Source organism: Oratosquilla oratoria, chromosome 16 (assembly GCF_046742065.1).
Source record: "Oratosquilla oratoria isolate Oo_2021 chromosome 16, ASM4674206v1, whole genome shotgun sequence".
Classification (NCBI taxonomy): Eukaryota; Metazoa; Arthropoda; class Malacostraca; order Stomatopoda; family Squillidae; genus Oratosquilla; species Oratosquilla oratoria.
In genome coordinates this window covers 53,170,867-53,183,935 of record NC_134792.1, presented here as the reverse complement: position 1 = coordinate 53,183,935, position 13,069 = coordinate 53,170,867, and the positions used below count along the sequence as shown (strand labels likewise).

Genomic DNA, 13,069 nt, shown 5'->3' with positions numbered 1-13,069 from the left:
TCTCCTCTACACACACAATGTTTTATGGAAATGTCATAGAATGGCGTGTTACCATGCATCAATCTCTTAAATTGATGCGGACATCAAACCCTTGTATTATGATCTGCAACATTCGTGCTCAAGTTCATCTGCAGACAGCCTTGAGATCGAATGCAATGAGCTCGGATCACTACGCTCTCTTCGCAACAATTTCCTCCTCTGGTATCTGTTGTAGCACCAGGGGCATGAGCACCAAAGCAGCTAAAGGTTACACAAATCATCCACGAAAAGACCAACCGTTGTATACCACCCACTGCACTAAATGACCACAGAAAATCAAAGATCAATTACATTATTTATTGTAATGCAAAATTATATAAAGATTACTCAGTACACAAAATGTATACACATATTCTTATGGCGGATAGCTGTTCATTCCAATTACCCTCCCAAATAATACAGGCGGGATTTGGGAGGACGTGGTCATGAGGAGAACATAACGGAGGACACTATTCAGACAAAGACGAAGAAACCGTTGAGCAATTGGATCCCAGCATCTCCGAACCGTCGCTGTAGTTTGAATGGCTACCCGACCTACTACATCCTTTAGATATCTGTGGAGGTCGGATTCCGAAGTACTCGAGGTAATTCAAGAGTCTGCTGTATTCGAGGTGGTGGAGTTCAAATTCTCGACGATATAGAACCCTGAGCACATTATACATGTCTCTCTTAGTAACATGTCTTGCATTGACGACAAAGTACTGACTTCGATGACTGGGGAACAGGAGAGAGTCGAAGTTACAGCGTCGGAGAATGAGCTGATGTGCCGACAGGGATCCGTTCCAGCAGAGAATGGAGGCGTCAACTTCCTTCTCTTCCTCTCGCAGCTGCCAAAGGAAAGAATGGCTGGCATTGCTGTTTCCGTGGATGTACACAGTCTTCATGATTGTGCTTCCAAGACTCCGTGAAAAGAATAAGTCTGTTTCCAATGTGGTGAACAGTTTATATGACAAGAGATTAGATGTGACGCTGGGATAGGTCATCGATACCACCAAGTCAGAACATTATGGATAATTGACACTGTCTTTTACTCGGTCCCGCTTGTTGACTGGCCATATGCGTGATATTATTTGAATAATAAACGTTGACAAAACCATACTATCACAAGATTGGATTGAGCTTTGGCAGCGAATATCATACAGTGCCATGATCGTCCTCCAGTGATCCTCCATTCCCATCCTCCACAACAAATGCAAAGGATTACGAAGGAGCATGCCGACAGGAGACCTTTTGGTCCATAACTAGGCCAGATGTGGAAAAATATAATAATGATAAATGAATAAAAATTATAATAATATAGTAATAAATAAAATAAATGAATGCATAGGTATACTTAAATAATAAACAAACAGGTAAATAGTAAATGATAATATTTTGACACATGACTAATAATAAATAAAATCAAGCAAATAATAATAAACAAACAAATAATAATGTGTTTATCTAAACGAATCTTAAAGCTTCGAACTGAACTACATTGCACTGCTTCTGCAGGAAGTTTATTCCAGTTATTAACTACATGGTTGGGAAGTTGTTTCTACCTACATTCTGACAGTTTGAGACCACTATTTCTTGTCGGATTCTCATTCAGTATGAAGATTTGTCACTTTTGATGTTATCAATTACCTTCAAAATTTTAAAGACCTGTATCAAGTCACCTAGGGGTCTACGTTTATTTAGGGAAACAGATTTACATGTTTTAGTCGATTTTCGTGTGATTTATTTTTTATATTTGGAATCAGTTTTGTTGTTCGCCGTTGTACTTTTTCCAATCTGTCAATGTTTCTAATGAGATTCGGTGACCATACGGAAACAGCATATTCCAAATGTGGAGAAACTAATGGGTTTATATAGCTTGTTAATGGGAGATGATCGCGCAATCAGCATTATAATCTTGTTTTGCTCTCTCAGAGGCTGAAATACACTGCTTAGATGACTTGCGTTAGTTACTGATGATTACCCTGTATCTTATTCACTACCCACTTTTGTTAACGAATTTCCAAATAACTTGTAATCGTACTTACTGTTAACTTACTTATGTGCATAACCTTGCATTTACTTGTGTTGAATTTCATTAGCCACTTCTCAGACAATTGCTGTAATTTATCTAAATCTTCTTGAATATCTAATAGATTTAAGTGAACATTTGCCATTTCGCACATCAGCAAATTTGGAGATAACATATTTCAACCCGTGGTCTATATCATTTATATATACTATGAATAGAAGTGGCCCAAAAACGGAACCCTGAGGGACTCCGCTCGTAAATTTTTTTTTACAAAGGATTACAAAGGCAGAGCATGCCGACAGGAGACCTTTTGGTCCATATCTAGGTCGGATGCGAAAAAAAATCATATCAATAATAAAACAATAAATAAAAACTATAATAATGTAAATAACAAATAGAATACATAAATAACGGCATAGGTATAGTTAAATGATAAACAAACAGGTAAAATATAAATAATGATAAATTGACATATAAACTAATAATAAATGAAAATCAAACAGACAAATGATAACAAAATAAAAATAAAATAATATAAAATAAATTATGATCATTATAGCATCTTACTTAGGCATTTATCTAAATGATTCTTAAAGCTTCGAACTGAACTACATTGCACTACCTGTGCAGGAAGTTTATTCCATTCATTCACTACATTCTTCTGCATCCGCCCTAGTTATGGACCAAAAGGTCTCCTGTCGGCATGCTACACCTTTGTAATCCTTTACGTAATCATAGTCTACTTACCTTACAATATTACTAACTTTATTTATCAAAATAAGCACCACGTTCTTTTTCCCTTCCTCTTCCTCTTCCTCCTCCATCACAATGAGGGGAAGATGGATTGAAAATACAGAAATTGGAGAGTCAGTAGAATTGGATGAAGAAATAGGCGTTTTAAAATGAATTTCGATTTCATTCTCTGTGAACCCTTAGAGACTTTCTTCTGGTTAATTCCAGGATCCTCGGTTATGTTTATCATGACCATATACTTGATAAAGCTGTAACAAGCAGGACGTTGTACTAACAAATGCTCCGTCATCACATGGTGTTTATTTCTATATAACTTTTTGTAATAATTTTATCTTATGATCTTAGGAAAATTTTACACTGTGGTCAAATGTCGTATCTGACGCATTGTGGCGTAATGTCATGTGACCAAATATCTTATGACGTAATGTAGTGTGACCAAATATCTGGTGATGTAATGCCATGCGACCAAATGTCTTGTGACGTATAGCCGTGTGACCAAATGTCATGTGACCAAATGTCTTGCGAAGTAATGTCGTGCGACCAAATCTTTTATGACGCAATGTCGTGCGACCAAATGTTGAGAATCCGCACCGAATCCGCACCAATAATTTTATTTTACTCTTTACCCTTTTATTAGAAATATCAAAGAAGGCCAAGTTATTCTATTCGTTCATTTTCTATTAATTTGTTTTTAAACTATTTGTTTATTTATCAAGGTTGTTCTGCAGGTGTGCGCAGGTATGTCGTGGACGGACGGCTCGTCCGCGGGACTGGGAGGTGGGACGGCTCGTCCACGGGAATATGGACATCTCGTCCAATGACTTTTTTTTGAGAATAGTAAACATAATTTGCGGAACAATTAAACTTTATTTACATATTTATGTATACAGAGTGCAGGTGTGATTATTTTTTTTATCATAGTTGGAGCTGTTCTGGGGTGTTAAAATAAGCATGTCCATGACATTTATAAACACATCTATTACTTACCAGAATATATCATCTAAAGCAAATTTTAATGAAATAACATGAAATATCATTAAAAAAAGGTAATAAAATGATTGTCTAGGAGTTTTTTGAAATCTTGTCCGTGGACGAGTTGACCACCCATGGTGGTGTCTGTGGACGGGTTGTCCTGCTTTGCGGTTTTGTGGGCGGGTTGTCCGTGGGCGGGGTGTCCGTGGACGAGTTGTCCTACAATCGTGTATATATGTGTGTAGATGTGTATGTGCCATGCTACCATGTAACAAAAATAAATAAATGAAATTAATTTTTTCCTTAAGGGAGAGCAACTCCCCATAAGCTTTGCTTCTCGCTCTCCCTTTTCAACTACCAATTTTGTAAAAAAAAATGTATATATGTATGTCTAATTGTATTTAATATTGTTGAATAAACCTATAATAAATAAATAATAAATAAATAAATAATTCTTTGTATTAACAATAAGAAAAACACTGATTGATTTCAGTGCAGGTGCTAATGCTCTTTATGAAATTATAGAAAAATCAATACGATTTGTATTATGTGAATAATATTCATGTTGAATTGTTGTGATACCGGACACCAACTTTTGCGATTAAACTATTTTCTTTAGGATGGATTGTGGAATATATGTTTGAAATTATATGTTTGTAAGAAGTTGTATATCCCAGTTGATTATAAAATAAGTATCTCGAAAAAAATATTGGAATATACATACATGTTGGTTATTATAAAAAATCATTACATATTACAAAGAAAAATACAAATATTTTTTTTATGATTGTGTATTCGTCATTTCTCTATTTCCTCCTTTGATTCGTTATTCACACTTACTAACGTTTCTACAACTTATATAATTTTGAGATTTGCACATCTTTTAATGTTTTCCCTTGTTTCTTTGTCAACATTAAATAACATTTCTATATTTTGTATCTTTATTCTTTATTCACTTATCAATTTCTTTAATAACTTCGTTTATTATTTCTTTGTTAATTTGTTTTTACGTATTTATTTTGTGTTATTTTGCTTATTTTTTATCCTTTCATATAGTCAATGAGTTTGCCCAAAGGTTTCCATGATGTATTTCTCGTAGAGTGACAATAATAAAGTAGTAGTAGTAATAATAATAGTAGTAGTAGTAGTAGTAGTAGTAGTAGTAGTAGTAGTAGTAGTAGTAGTAGTGGTAGTAGTAGTAGTAGTAGTAGTAGTAGTAGTAGTAGTAGTAGTAGTAGTAGTAGTAGTAGTAGTAGTAGTAGTAGTAGTAGTAGTAGTAGTAGTAGTAGTAGTAGTAGTAGTAGTAGTAGTAGTAGTAGTAGTAGTAGTAGTAGTAGTAGTAGTAGTAGTAGTAGGAGGAGGAGGAGGAGGAGGAGGAGGAGGAGGAGGAGGAGGAGGAAAATCCATTATGGAAGTCGCGAAGGATGAGGTGCGAGAAGCGGCTGGCAACCTGCATGTGTGCGCGGGGCAACAGGCGAGTTCCGAGGCTGCAGTCCACGCCATGAGAAAGATATTCGAGGAACCAGACTGCGAAGCAGTCCTATTAGTCAATGCATCAAACGCATTCAACAACTTAAATAGAGAGGCTACTATACACAACATCAAAATTAAATGCCCAGTATTGGCCAGGTATGTGGAGAACACATACAGAGAACTTGCAAACCTGTTTGTCACCAACAGGGTGGAGAAGAAAGAAACGAAAGTGGAGATCATCAAATCCGCGGAAGGTACCACTCAGGGAGACCCTGTGGCCATGGCAATGTATGCGCTCGGTCTTATGCACCTACAGCAGAAGATACAATATGAGGACACCAGGGTCAAACAGGTAGCATATGCAGATGATCTCACGGGCGCAGGAAAAGTAGCTGGCCTAAAAAATTGGTGGGATCTGGTGTTGGCACACGGCCCGGGCTTAGGTTACATTCCAAATGCAAAGAAATCTGTCCTCATAGTGAAGCCAGAGTACTTTAACGATGCCAGAATCCTCTTTGAGAACAGTGAAGTGAAGGTAACAAAAGAGGGGGAAAGACATCTCGGTGCAGTGATCGGCTCAGAATCCTTTAAAAAGCAATATGTTGAAAAGAAAGTTAACGAATGGGTGGCGGAAGTTAGGATTCTAGCCAACTTTGCAAAGACCGAACCGCAGGCGGCATATGCCGCATTCATATATGGTGTGAAACATAAGTGGAACTACATATTAAGGACGGTACCGAACATCACCGACCTACTAAGACCCCTTGAAGAAACCATCAGAAACGAGCTAATACCGGCCATCACCAACGGACGGACAATAAACGAGGAGGAAAGAAAACTTATGGAACTTCCACCTAGAATGGGAGGGCTAGGCATCTCCAACCCGCTCAACCTTGCCGACACAGAACACCAAAAATCCATGAAACTCACGTCCTTATTGACAAACAACATCGTGTCACAATATCAACGGAAGGAGACTATAATGGAGGATATTAGGGAAATTAGAAGAAACATTTCAAAGGGAAGGGAGGAGAGGCAGAAGGAGGAACTTCTGGATTCTGGATTCCTAGGAAAGACCACCCGCTTGCGCGGGATCGTTTTTTGTGGGAGGGGAAGAATGTCTGCAGGAAAATGAAAAGACAGTAGCGTATAAAAGAGGGCTATTGCCACCGGGCGATTTGCGAGCGATTAGGGGCTTGTTAGTGGTCGTGACTCGGGAGAACTGGGCTGGGAGCTTGGGCGGCGGCGTCATTGCCGGGAGGAAGAGCAGATTATATCACCAACGAAAGTTTGGAAAATGGTAGGAGACGTAGTAGGAGAGAAAGGTGGAAAAACGGAAAAATCTTTAGTGGGAGGTAAACTGAAATGAGAAGATGTAGTATAAGAGAAAGTTAGAAAGGAAGCGAATTTTAGTCGAAGAAAAAGTAAGTGTAGATGTTTGTGCGTGGGATGTGGCTATGTTCGTGAGAGGTGTGTGTGTGTAATTTACGGTAAGTGAGTAGATTTCACTTCCCACGTGTAGATGGCGTTCCTGATTAGCCCCAGGTAAGGGATGAGAGTTCCTGTTTTACCCCAGGTTGGGTTTGAGCTGTTTGCATATTTTTGTAGCCTGTCAGTTAATGGGCTACATGCGATATTATTATTATTATTATTATCATTATTACCATTACTACTATTATTACATTATTATGGCTATCACCAGTCAAGCTGGTGAGGAACTTCAAGCACTTCTAGCTCGGCTATCGAATTATATAAAAAGAAAAATAATAATGGCGCAGGAAGTTGGGGCGTCGAATTGGCTGACAGCACTACCAATCAGGGCAAAGGGATTCACCTTAAACAAAAGGAAATTAACGGATGCCATTGCCCTGAGGTATGGATGGCCATTGGGAGGGCTGCCTAACAGATGCTCCTGTGGTGTACAATTTACTCCAGACCATGCAATGATATGCAAGCAGGATGGATTCATTTACATGCGACATGATGAGGTAAAAGATCTCACTGCCCAAATGCTTCAGGAGGTGTGCAAGGATGTGACTATCGAACCAACATTACTCCCACTAGGAGGGGAGAACTTCAGATACCGCACGTCCAACACATCAGATGAAGCAAGAGTGGATGTCAGCGCAAGAGATTTCTGGACACAGGGACAATTGGCTTTCTTTGACATGCGAATATTTGATCCGATGGCCCCCTGTTACAGCAACCTAACTATTGAGGCATCCCACTCCCGGAACGAGTATGAGAAGATCAGAATGTACGAAAAGCGCATACAAAATGTAGACCAGGGCTCATTCACTCCTATAACCTTTACGACTTCAGGTGGGATGGGTCCTAGAGCAAAGGCATTCTACGCTCGGCTGGCTGAGGTAATGGCTGAAAAGAAACAACAACCGAAAAGCAGTATTGTTTCATGGATGAGATGTAGACTGTCATTCTCTCTCCTAAGATCAGCCCTCCTATGCCTGAGGTACCAGGTCCCCACCGCCCAAATCAACACATATACAAAACCTAGATTTTGAGCAGACGGTGGTTGACAGTAGGATAAATGAACTTTTGTACTAGGCATTATCAAAAATAAATAAATAAATAAATAGATAAATAAAAGGGTCGTCGACCACAGTCATTGGCGGGAGAGGGGACAATGAGCTGTGTCTGTGGAAGACAGACCTTGCTGCTTCCACCACACAGTTCCACTAGGATGGAGGTCGTATATTATGTAAAAAAAAAAAAAAAAAAAATAGTAGTAGTAGTAGTAGTAATAGCAGTGATAGTAATAGTAGTAGTAGTAACATAAGTAGCTCATTTGTTTGTTTAATTTAGCTGAGAGAAACTATCTCCTATTGGGAGACCTCTCCTTAGATTCAATTGTGTGTCGTTCTTAAACGTGCGACGAAATGAGACGCCCATGTTACTCTCTCTAGTGATTTCCCGTAATACGAAATCTTCGTTTTCATTTCAAGATAACATGGGTTTTGAAACTGAATCTGCGGTGCGTTCAGGCATGAAGGAGCTGCTGAGGACTCACGATCCTGATGCTGACGTCAGGTAAGGAAGTGGGATTAGGTCTCATGTTTGTTTCGAGTCTGCCACCGTAAGGGAAAAAATCTATTTGTATTTTCTTACTTATCTCTTTGTGATCCTTGACCAACTACCGTCACTTGGTAAGTTGTCTGTCGCCCGCTGCCATAGCTGTAGTTTCTCTTCGTGATACTTATACTATCCTCTTTGTCCTTTGCTCAGGGGCTGTGACGACACAGTGGTGATTTATGTGGCGGCTATCATCGAGGAGGTGGCTGGGGATGGCTTGGAGGTGGAGGTGGCCGGCGTGAGGGAAGTCCTCATAGCCTATGTGCCCCGTTTCGAGGCCGTGTCTGAGCCAGCGCTTCTGTGCTGGCTGATCGACTTGGTCCATGCCTTACGAGAGAAGAAGGCAAGAGGTTTGTTTGTAGATATTTGTAGTCGCTACAAAAAGATATTTCGTAAATAGTGTAGGTCATTTCGGGATGTGACGTCGTGTCACCTCCACCTCCATCTCCAACTCATCCTGTGCTCTTCTTTCATCAGATGCGCGAATGAGCGTGTCTGCTCCAGTATCCACTGCGAATCCGGTTTCCCAGAGCTCGCTTCAAAAGAGAAAGAATACTCACAGAATCTCAGGGGCGGTTAAGGTAAGCTTCCGGCGCTAATTTTTTTTATACTAATTTATACTAATTTCGTGATTTGTTTCGTTGATGTTTTTCTGTTATGTTTTAGTTGAATTTGTATGATTTTTTTTTCAGACTGACCCACCTCTGGGGAGGGATGTGAGAAATTCTATTATGAATAGGTATGGCTACATAGACAATGCTGATGATGGCCGAGAGCAAAGACCGTTGGCAATCGGTACGTGGTGTTTTTAATTATACACTAATTACAATCTAATCCAATTTATGATCAAACTAGTTGAGTATACCATGCTTAATCTAAAACTGGCGAGCACAACTACCGAGCTACTAGTCACATTGGTTTCCTATTTTTCATGTCTCATTTTTGGAATGTCTGTTATTTTTTCAGGCTGGGAAGAAGATGATACGCTACAGGGACGGCCAAGTCGTGAGTCTCAAGGGTGAGCGTTACTCCGTCCTCCAGGACCAAGACTCTGAGGCCGTGAAGAAGACCTATGTCCACCTCAAGGCGGCGCGGAAATATCGTTTCCACTGATAAGAGTTGAGACAAATTTCCACTAAACCGTGCGCCGGCTTTTATAACCGATAGCATTTATATCTAATGCTTGACCCGACAAAGTTCTTCTGGCAATGAAGAGGAATGCCTTTGATATGGCAAGCATTACTTCTGTTGGCCAGTGAGATGCATATCCAGTATAGCAATGAATCTTTATATGACATTAGATCAATAAATGTTAATTAGTATCTAAATGAAATTTCTACGCATATTGCTTTTCCTAAAAAACCCTACCCCCTTTTGATTTGGGTGCAATGACAAACAAAAATAAATATCAGGGTGATATATTTCTACAGAAGCTTATTTACAAAATAAAAAGAGAACGACAGCAATAACAAAAGTCCACGTGGCCTGCACGTGGCATAACAGTAGAAAGTGTCAGCAGCGCCCTCACGTGCCGACGAGGAGAGCACGTGACGACGGAGACCTGACAGGATCACACGCCGTTGCTGACACCACTTGACGTCGTAATATCATGTGATACCGACGTCTTGACATCACTTAAAGCTTAATCGGAGGAAGACGTCTACGCACTGTGGGCGTGAGTGTCTCACGAAAGCAACTCGCTCCATTTGGTCGTGAGACCAGTTCATGCAAATAGCTCCACGAAGCTGATGAATGATTCTACACCAGCTCGTGAGAGAAGTATTCGCCAGGAACTCGCGAAGGTTACTCGCGCCAGTAACTCTCACCGGACAGGTGTGCTAAGAGGATAGTGTCGCTACGATAGTGTCGAATTAGCCCCTCCCACCGATCCGAATACTGATCCTTGATTGGACAATATGGAGGATGGTACAGGGGGCCCTATACAGTGAACAAGATTATAAAAAAAAAGTCTTGAATGTGCATTTGTGACAGTATTGTGAGTTCATGCATGCTTTATGAGAGCCTAACTAGCCTGCGCGTGCATAGTATGAGTCCCACTTGGAAAGGGTCAGCCCACATACGAGACCTGCTCGTCCTCCACGGGCCAAGGTCCACCTTGTGGGTAGCGTCTGCTCCTCAGGTTCTAGGAGGTCCACGGATCGGGTCACTTTTGGCGATTATTTTCTTGATTTTTTTTTGTCAAAAATCCGTGGTTGCCTTCTGCTATGGGGAGGGACGCCCCCCCCCCCCTGGGAAAGTCCCTTTTGGAGGTTGGCTACATGCCAGGGACACCCTTCTCAAGAACAGTTACTATGGTGATATCGCGGTAGGGAGTTCTAATAAGGTGAAAAGGAATGTAAGATATATGGAATAAAACATTTGAAAGACGATCGTTAATGAGACGTTCTCAAAACGTCGCCATCAAGGGGTCGATCTCTTCCTCCTCCTCCGCGTTCAAGGGCGAGTCTTGGGGAGCACTGGAGTCTTCTTCAATCTCTTCTAACACCTCCTGGATGTTCTTCGGTCGCCCGTGAGCGTGACTGATAATGCTACTACTACTGGTTACGAGGTCTTCCTCAACTTGTACGTCTTGAGACTGAGTTTCGGTGACAGGCGAGGGCGAGGTAGGGTCTTCTCGAGGCTCAGAGTCTGTGGCAAGGTCGACGTTCGAGTCTTTGTTGACTACATTTGATGTTTTGTTATTATTTGAAATGAAATCGACTTTTTTCTTCTTTCCCTCGCCCTTGTCTTCTTTTCCTTCACTCTTCAGGAGGCTTCCGCCTTCAGGTTTGACTCTCTTCTCCACAACCTCAGACGCGAAGCCGTCGACGATGATGGTCGGCTCCTCTTCCGGCGTGTTCGAAGTCCCCGACCTCCTGACGGCGAACTCTGAGAAGTCTCGGAAGTTGGAGAAGAAGTCGTCCACGTGGTTGTTGGTGTAGGGGACGTCCGCGTTAGGGAAGACGACGTAGGAGTTGTCGAGGAAGTGGTCGAAGTGGTGGTTCTGGTGGAGGTCGTCCTCGTCGTAGAAGGTTCCTCCGGAGAGGACCTCGAAGTTCCCCGACCCGAGGAGGGAGTTCTCTACCGGGGGGAAGTCCCTTGGAGTATGTGGAGGGGGAGGTATGGGGTGCAGGAGCCCGCCCTCGGGGCGGCCTCTCACAGACTCGTGGTTCCTCGTCCCGTAGAAGGTCTCATGGAAGTCCCTGAACCCGGGGGCGTGAGTCTTGAAGCGAAGCAGATCCCGAGGCGACGGGGGATTTGGGGGAATGGGCGCCGACGGGAAGAAGCGATGGGGCGGCGAGGGCAGCGACACAGGGCGTCGGGAACCTAAGGACGGGAAGTACCTCTGGCTCTGGGGCACCACGATGTCGTCAGAGGTGAGTCCGCGGGGCGTGATCACCCTGCTGATCGAACGGGAGCCGAACCGCGCCGAGAGGGCGTCGGACAAGGAGGAGGAGCGTCCGTCCTCGAGGGGCCGCGCGGTGACCTCTCCGCCGGTAGTGAAGCGGGGGAAGTTAAAGACGGCGAAGGAGTCGAGCTGACGGGGAACTCGGTGGTGCGACGGTTGCGAGACCTCGGGCACGGCGCCGGCAGGAAGCTCCTCTGACGTTCTGTGCACACGGGAACTCCGCACCTACGGGCAAAGAGGGGCAATTGTACATTAAATCACATCGATATTAAATGATCTCTCATACACACGCCGCCATCAACAGGGTCCTGCCCGGCCGACGCCAGGCAATTCTATTCAGTCAAGGGACGCTCGTCTGACAGAAGGTGTTGGGATGCCTCTGATAGCTGTGACGTCGAAACTGTACAGTGACGTCATAACATTGCCATGGCGTCATAACGTTGTCGTGACGTCATCATATTGCCATGACGCAATAAACTTGTGACGACACTACTCTTCTAGACTAACAGGGGGAGACGATCCTCTCCCACATCGTTGGTTCCGAGAACCCATAACAGTTGCGCGTAAATTCTGTTAGCGGCTTTCGATTATTTCATTAATCTTATTTAATTAGTAATATGTTAAGTTATTATATTCATCTATTTATTCTATTCATTTATTTGATTGATTTATTAAATTATATTAATTTATATTATCCACTTATTTACCTTTATGTATATATTCACTTTTATGTATTTGATTATGTATTAATCCACTTTGATGTATTTATCTATATTTACACGTGTCTGTTTACGTATCTATTCATTCTGAATATCAGTCTCTGTCGATCTTTTGTTTATTTGACTGACGTCAAGTGGCTCCACTGAGGTGGCCCTATTGAGCTGGCACAATGTTACCATACTCGTAGTAGTTACTGCTCCTGCTAAAAAGTACCAGGTTTGCTCTCCAGGTAAAAAAAAAAAAAAAAAAAATCCCAAGTCAGCTTGGCTTCACTTACCAGTAACAGAACTCATGAAATATAACTGGTCGAAAGGCATCAGTATAACTAAATAAAATCATCTGGAGAGACAAAGAGAGGGAGAGGATAAAGGCAGACATTAAGAGGTAAGTCGATTATACTTCTTCCATTATCTGGTGACCCATAGGATGTGGCCGGCAAAGCCAGCAGCGTTGCCAGGTCTAACCCATCTCAAAAGAAAACGGGGGGGGGGACACAGTTTTCTTTATATTTGCATGTATGGCAGGTATGACTGACAGAGGATGAATGAGTGACTCACGCACCTGTGACTCAGCGTTCCCCCCCCCCCCCCAAACCCCACGGAAAT

General features: G+C 42.1%; 2 protein-coding genes across 2 annotated transcripts in view; one reads left to right on the top strand and one right to left on the bottom strand.

Moving 5' to 3' along the window:
• Positions 1–8,213: 8,213 nt before the first annotated feature.
• LOC143033678 (CUE domain-containing protein 2-A-like) lies at positions 8,214–9,448 on the top strand. Its single transcript, XM_076199166.1, has 5 exons — positions 8,214–8,293; positions 8,489–8,685; positions 8,813–8,916; positions 9,028–9,123; positions 9,302–9,448. Exons 1-5 carry the CDS (start codon positions 8,214–8,216, stop codon positions 9,446–9,448), a joined length of 624 nt encoding a protein of 207 aa, XP_076055281.1.
• Positions 9,449–9,752: 304 nt separating this feature from the next.
• Positions 9,753–13,069, bottom strand: part of LOC143034005 (uncharacterized) — a 50,733-nt gene continuing 47,416 nt past the window's right edge. Inside the window, exon 7 of the mRNA XM_076199825.1 lies at positions 9,753–11,969. Within this exon, the coding sequence (XP_076055940.1) occupies positions 10,743–11,969 (1,227 nt within the window). The 3' untranslated portion in view covers positions 9,753–10,742. The remainder of the gene's footprint in view (positions 11,970–13,069) is intronic.

Excerpts from the sequence above, each read along its gene's own strand:
- LOC143033678 (XM_076199166.1), top strand. The coding sequence starts at position 8,214 with ATGGGTTTTGAAACTGAATCTGCGGTGCGTTCAGGCATGAAGGAGCTG. Across the intron at positions 8,686-8,812 it reads ACGAGAGAAGAAGGCAAGAG|ATGCGCGAATGAGCGTGTCT; the intron begins GTTTGTTTGTAG and ends TTCTTTCATCAG. Across the intron at positions 9,124-9,301 it reads GCCGAGAGCAAAGACCGTTG|GCTGGGAAGAAGATGATACG; the intron begins GCAATCGGTACG and ends TTATTTTTTCAG.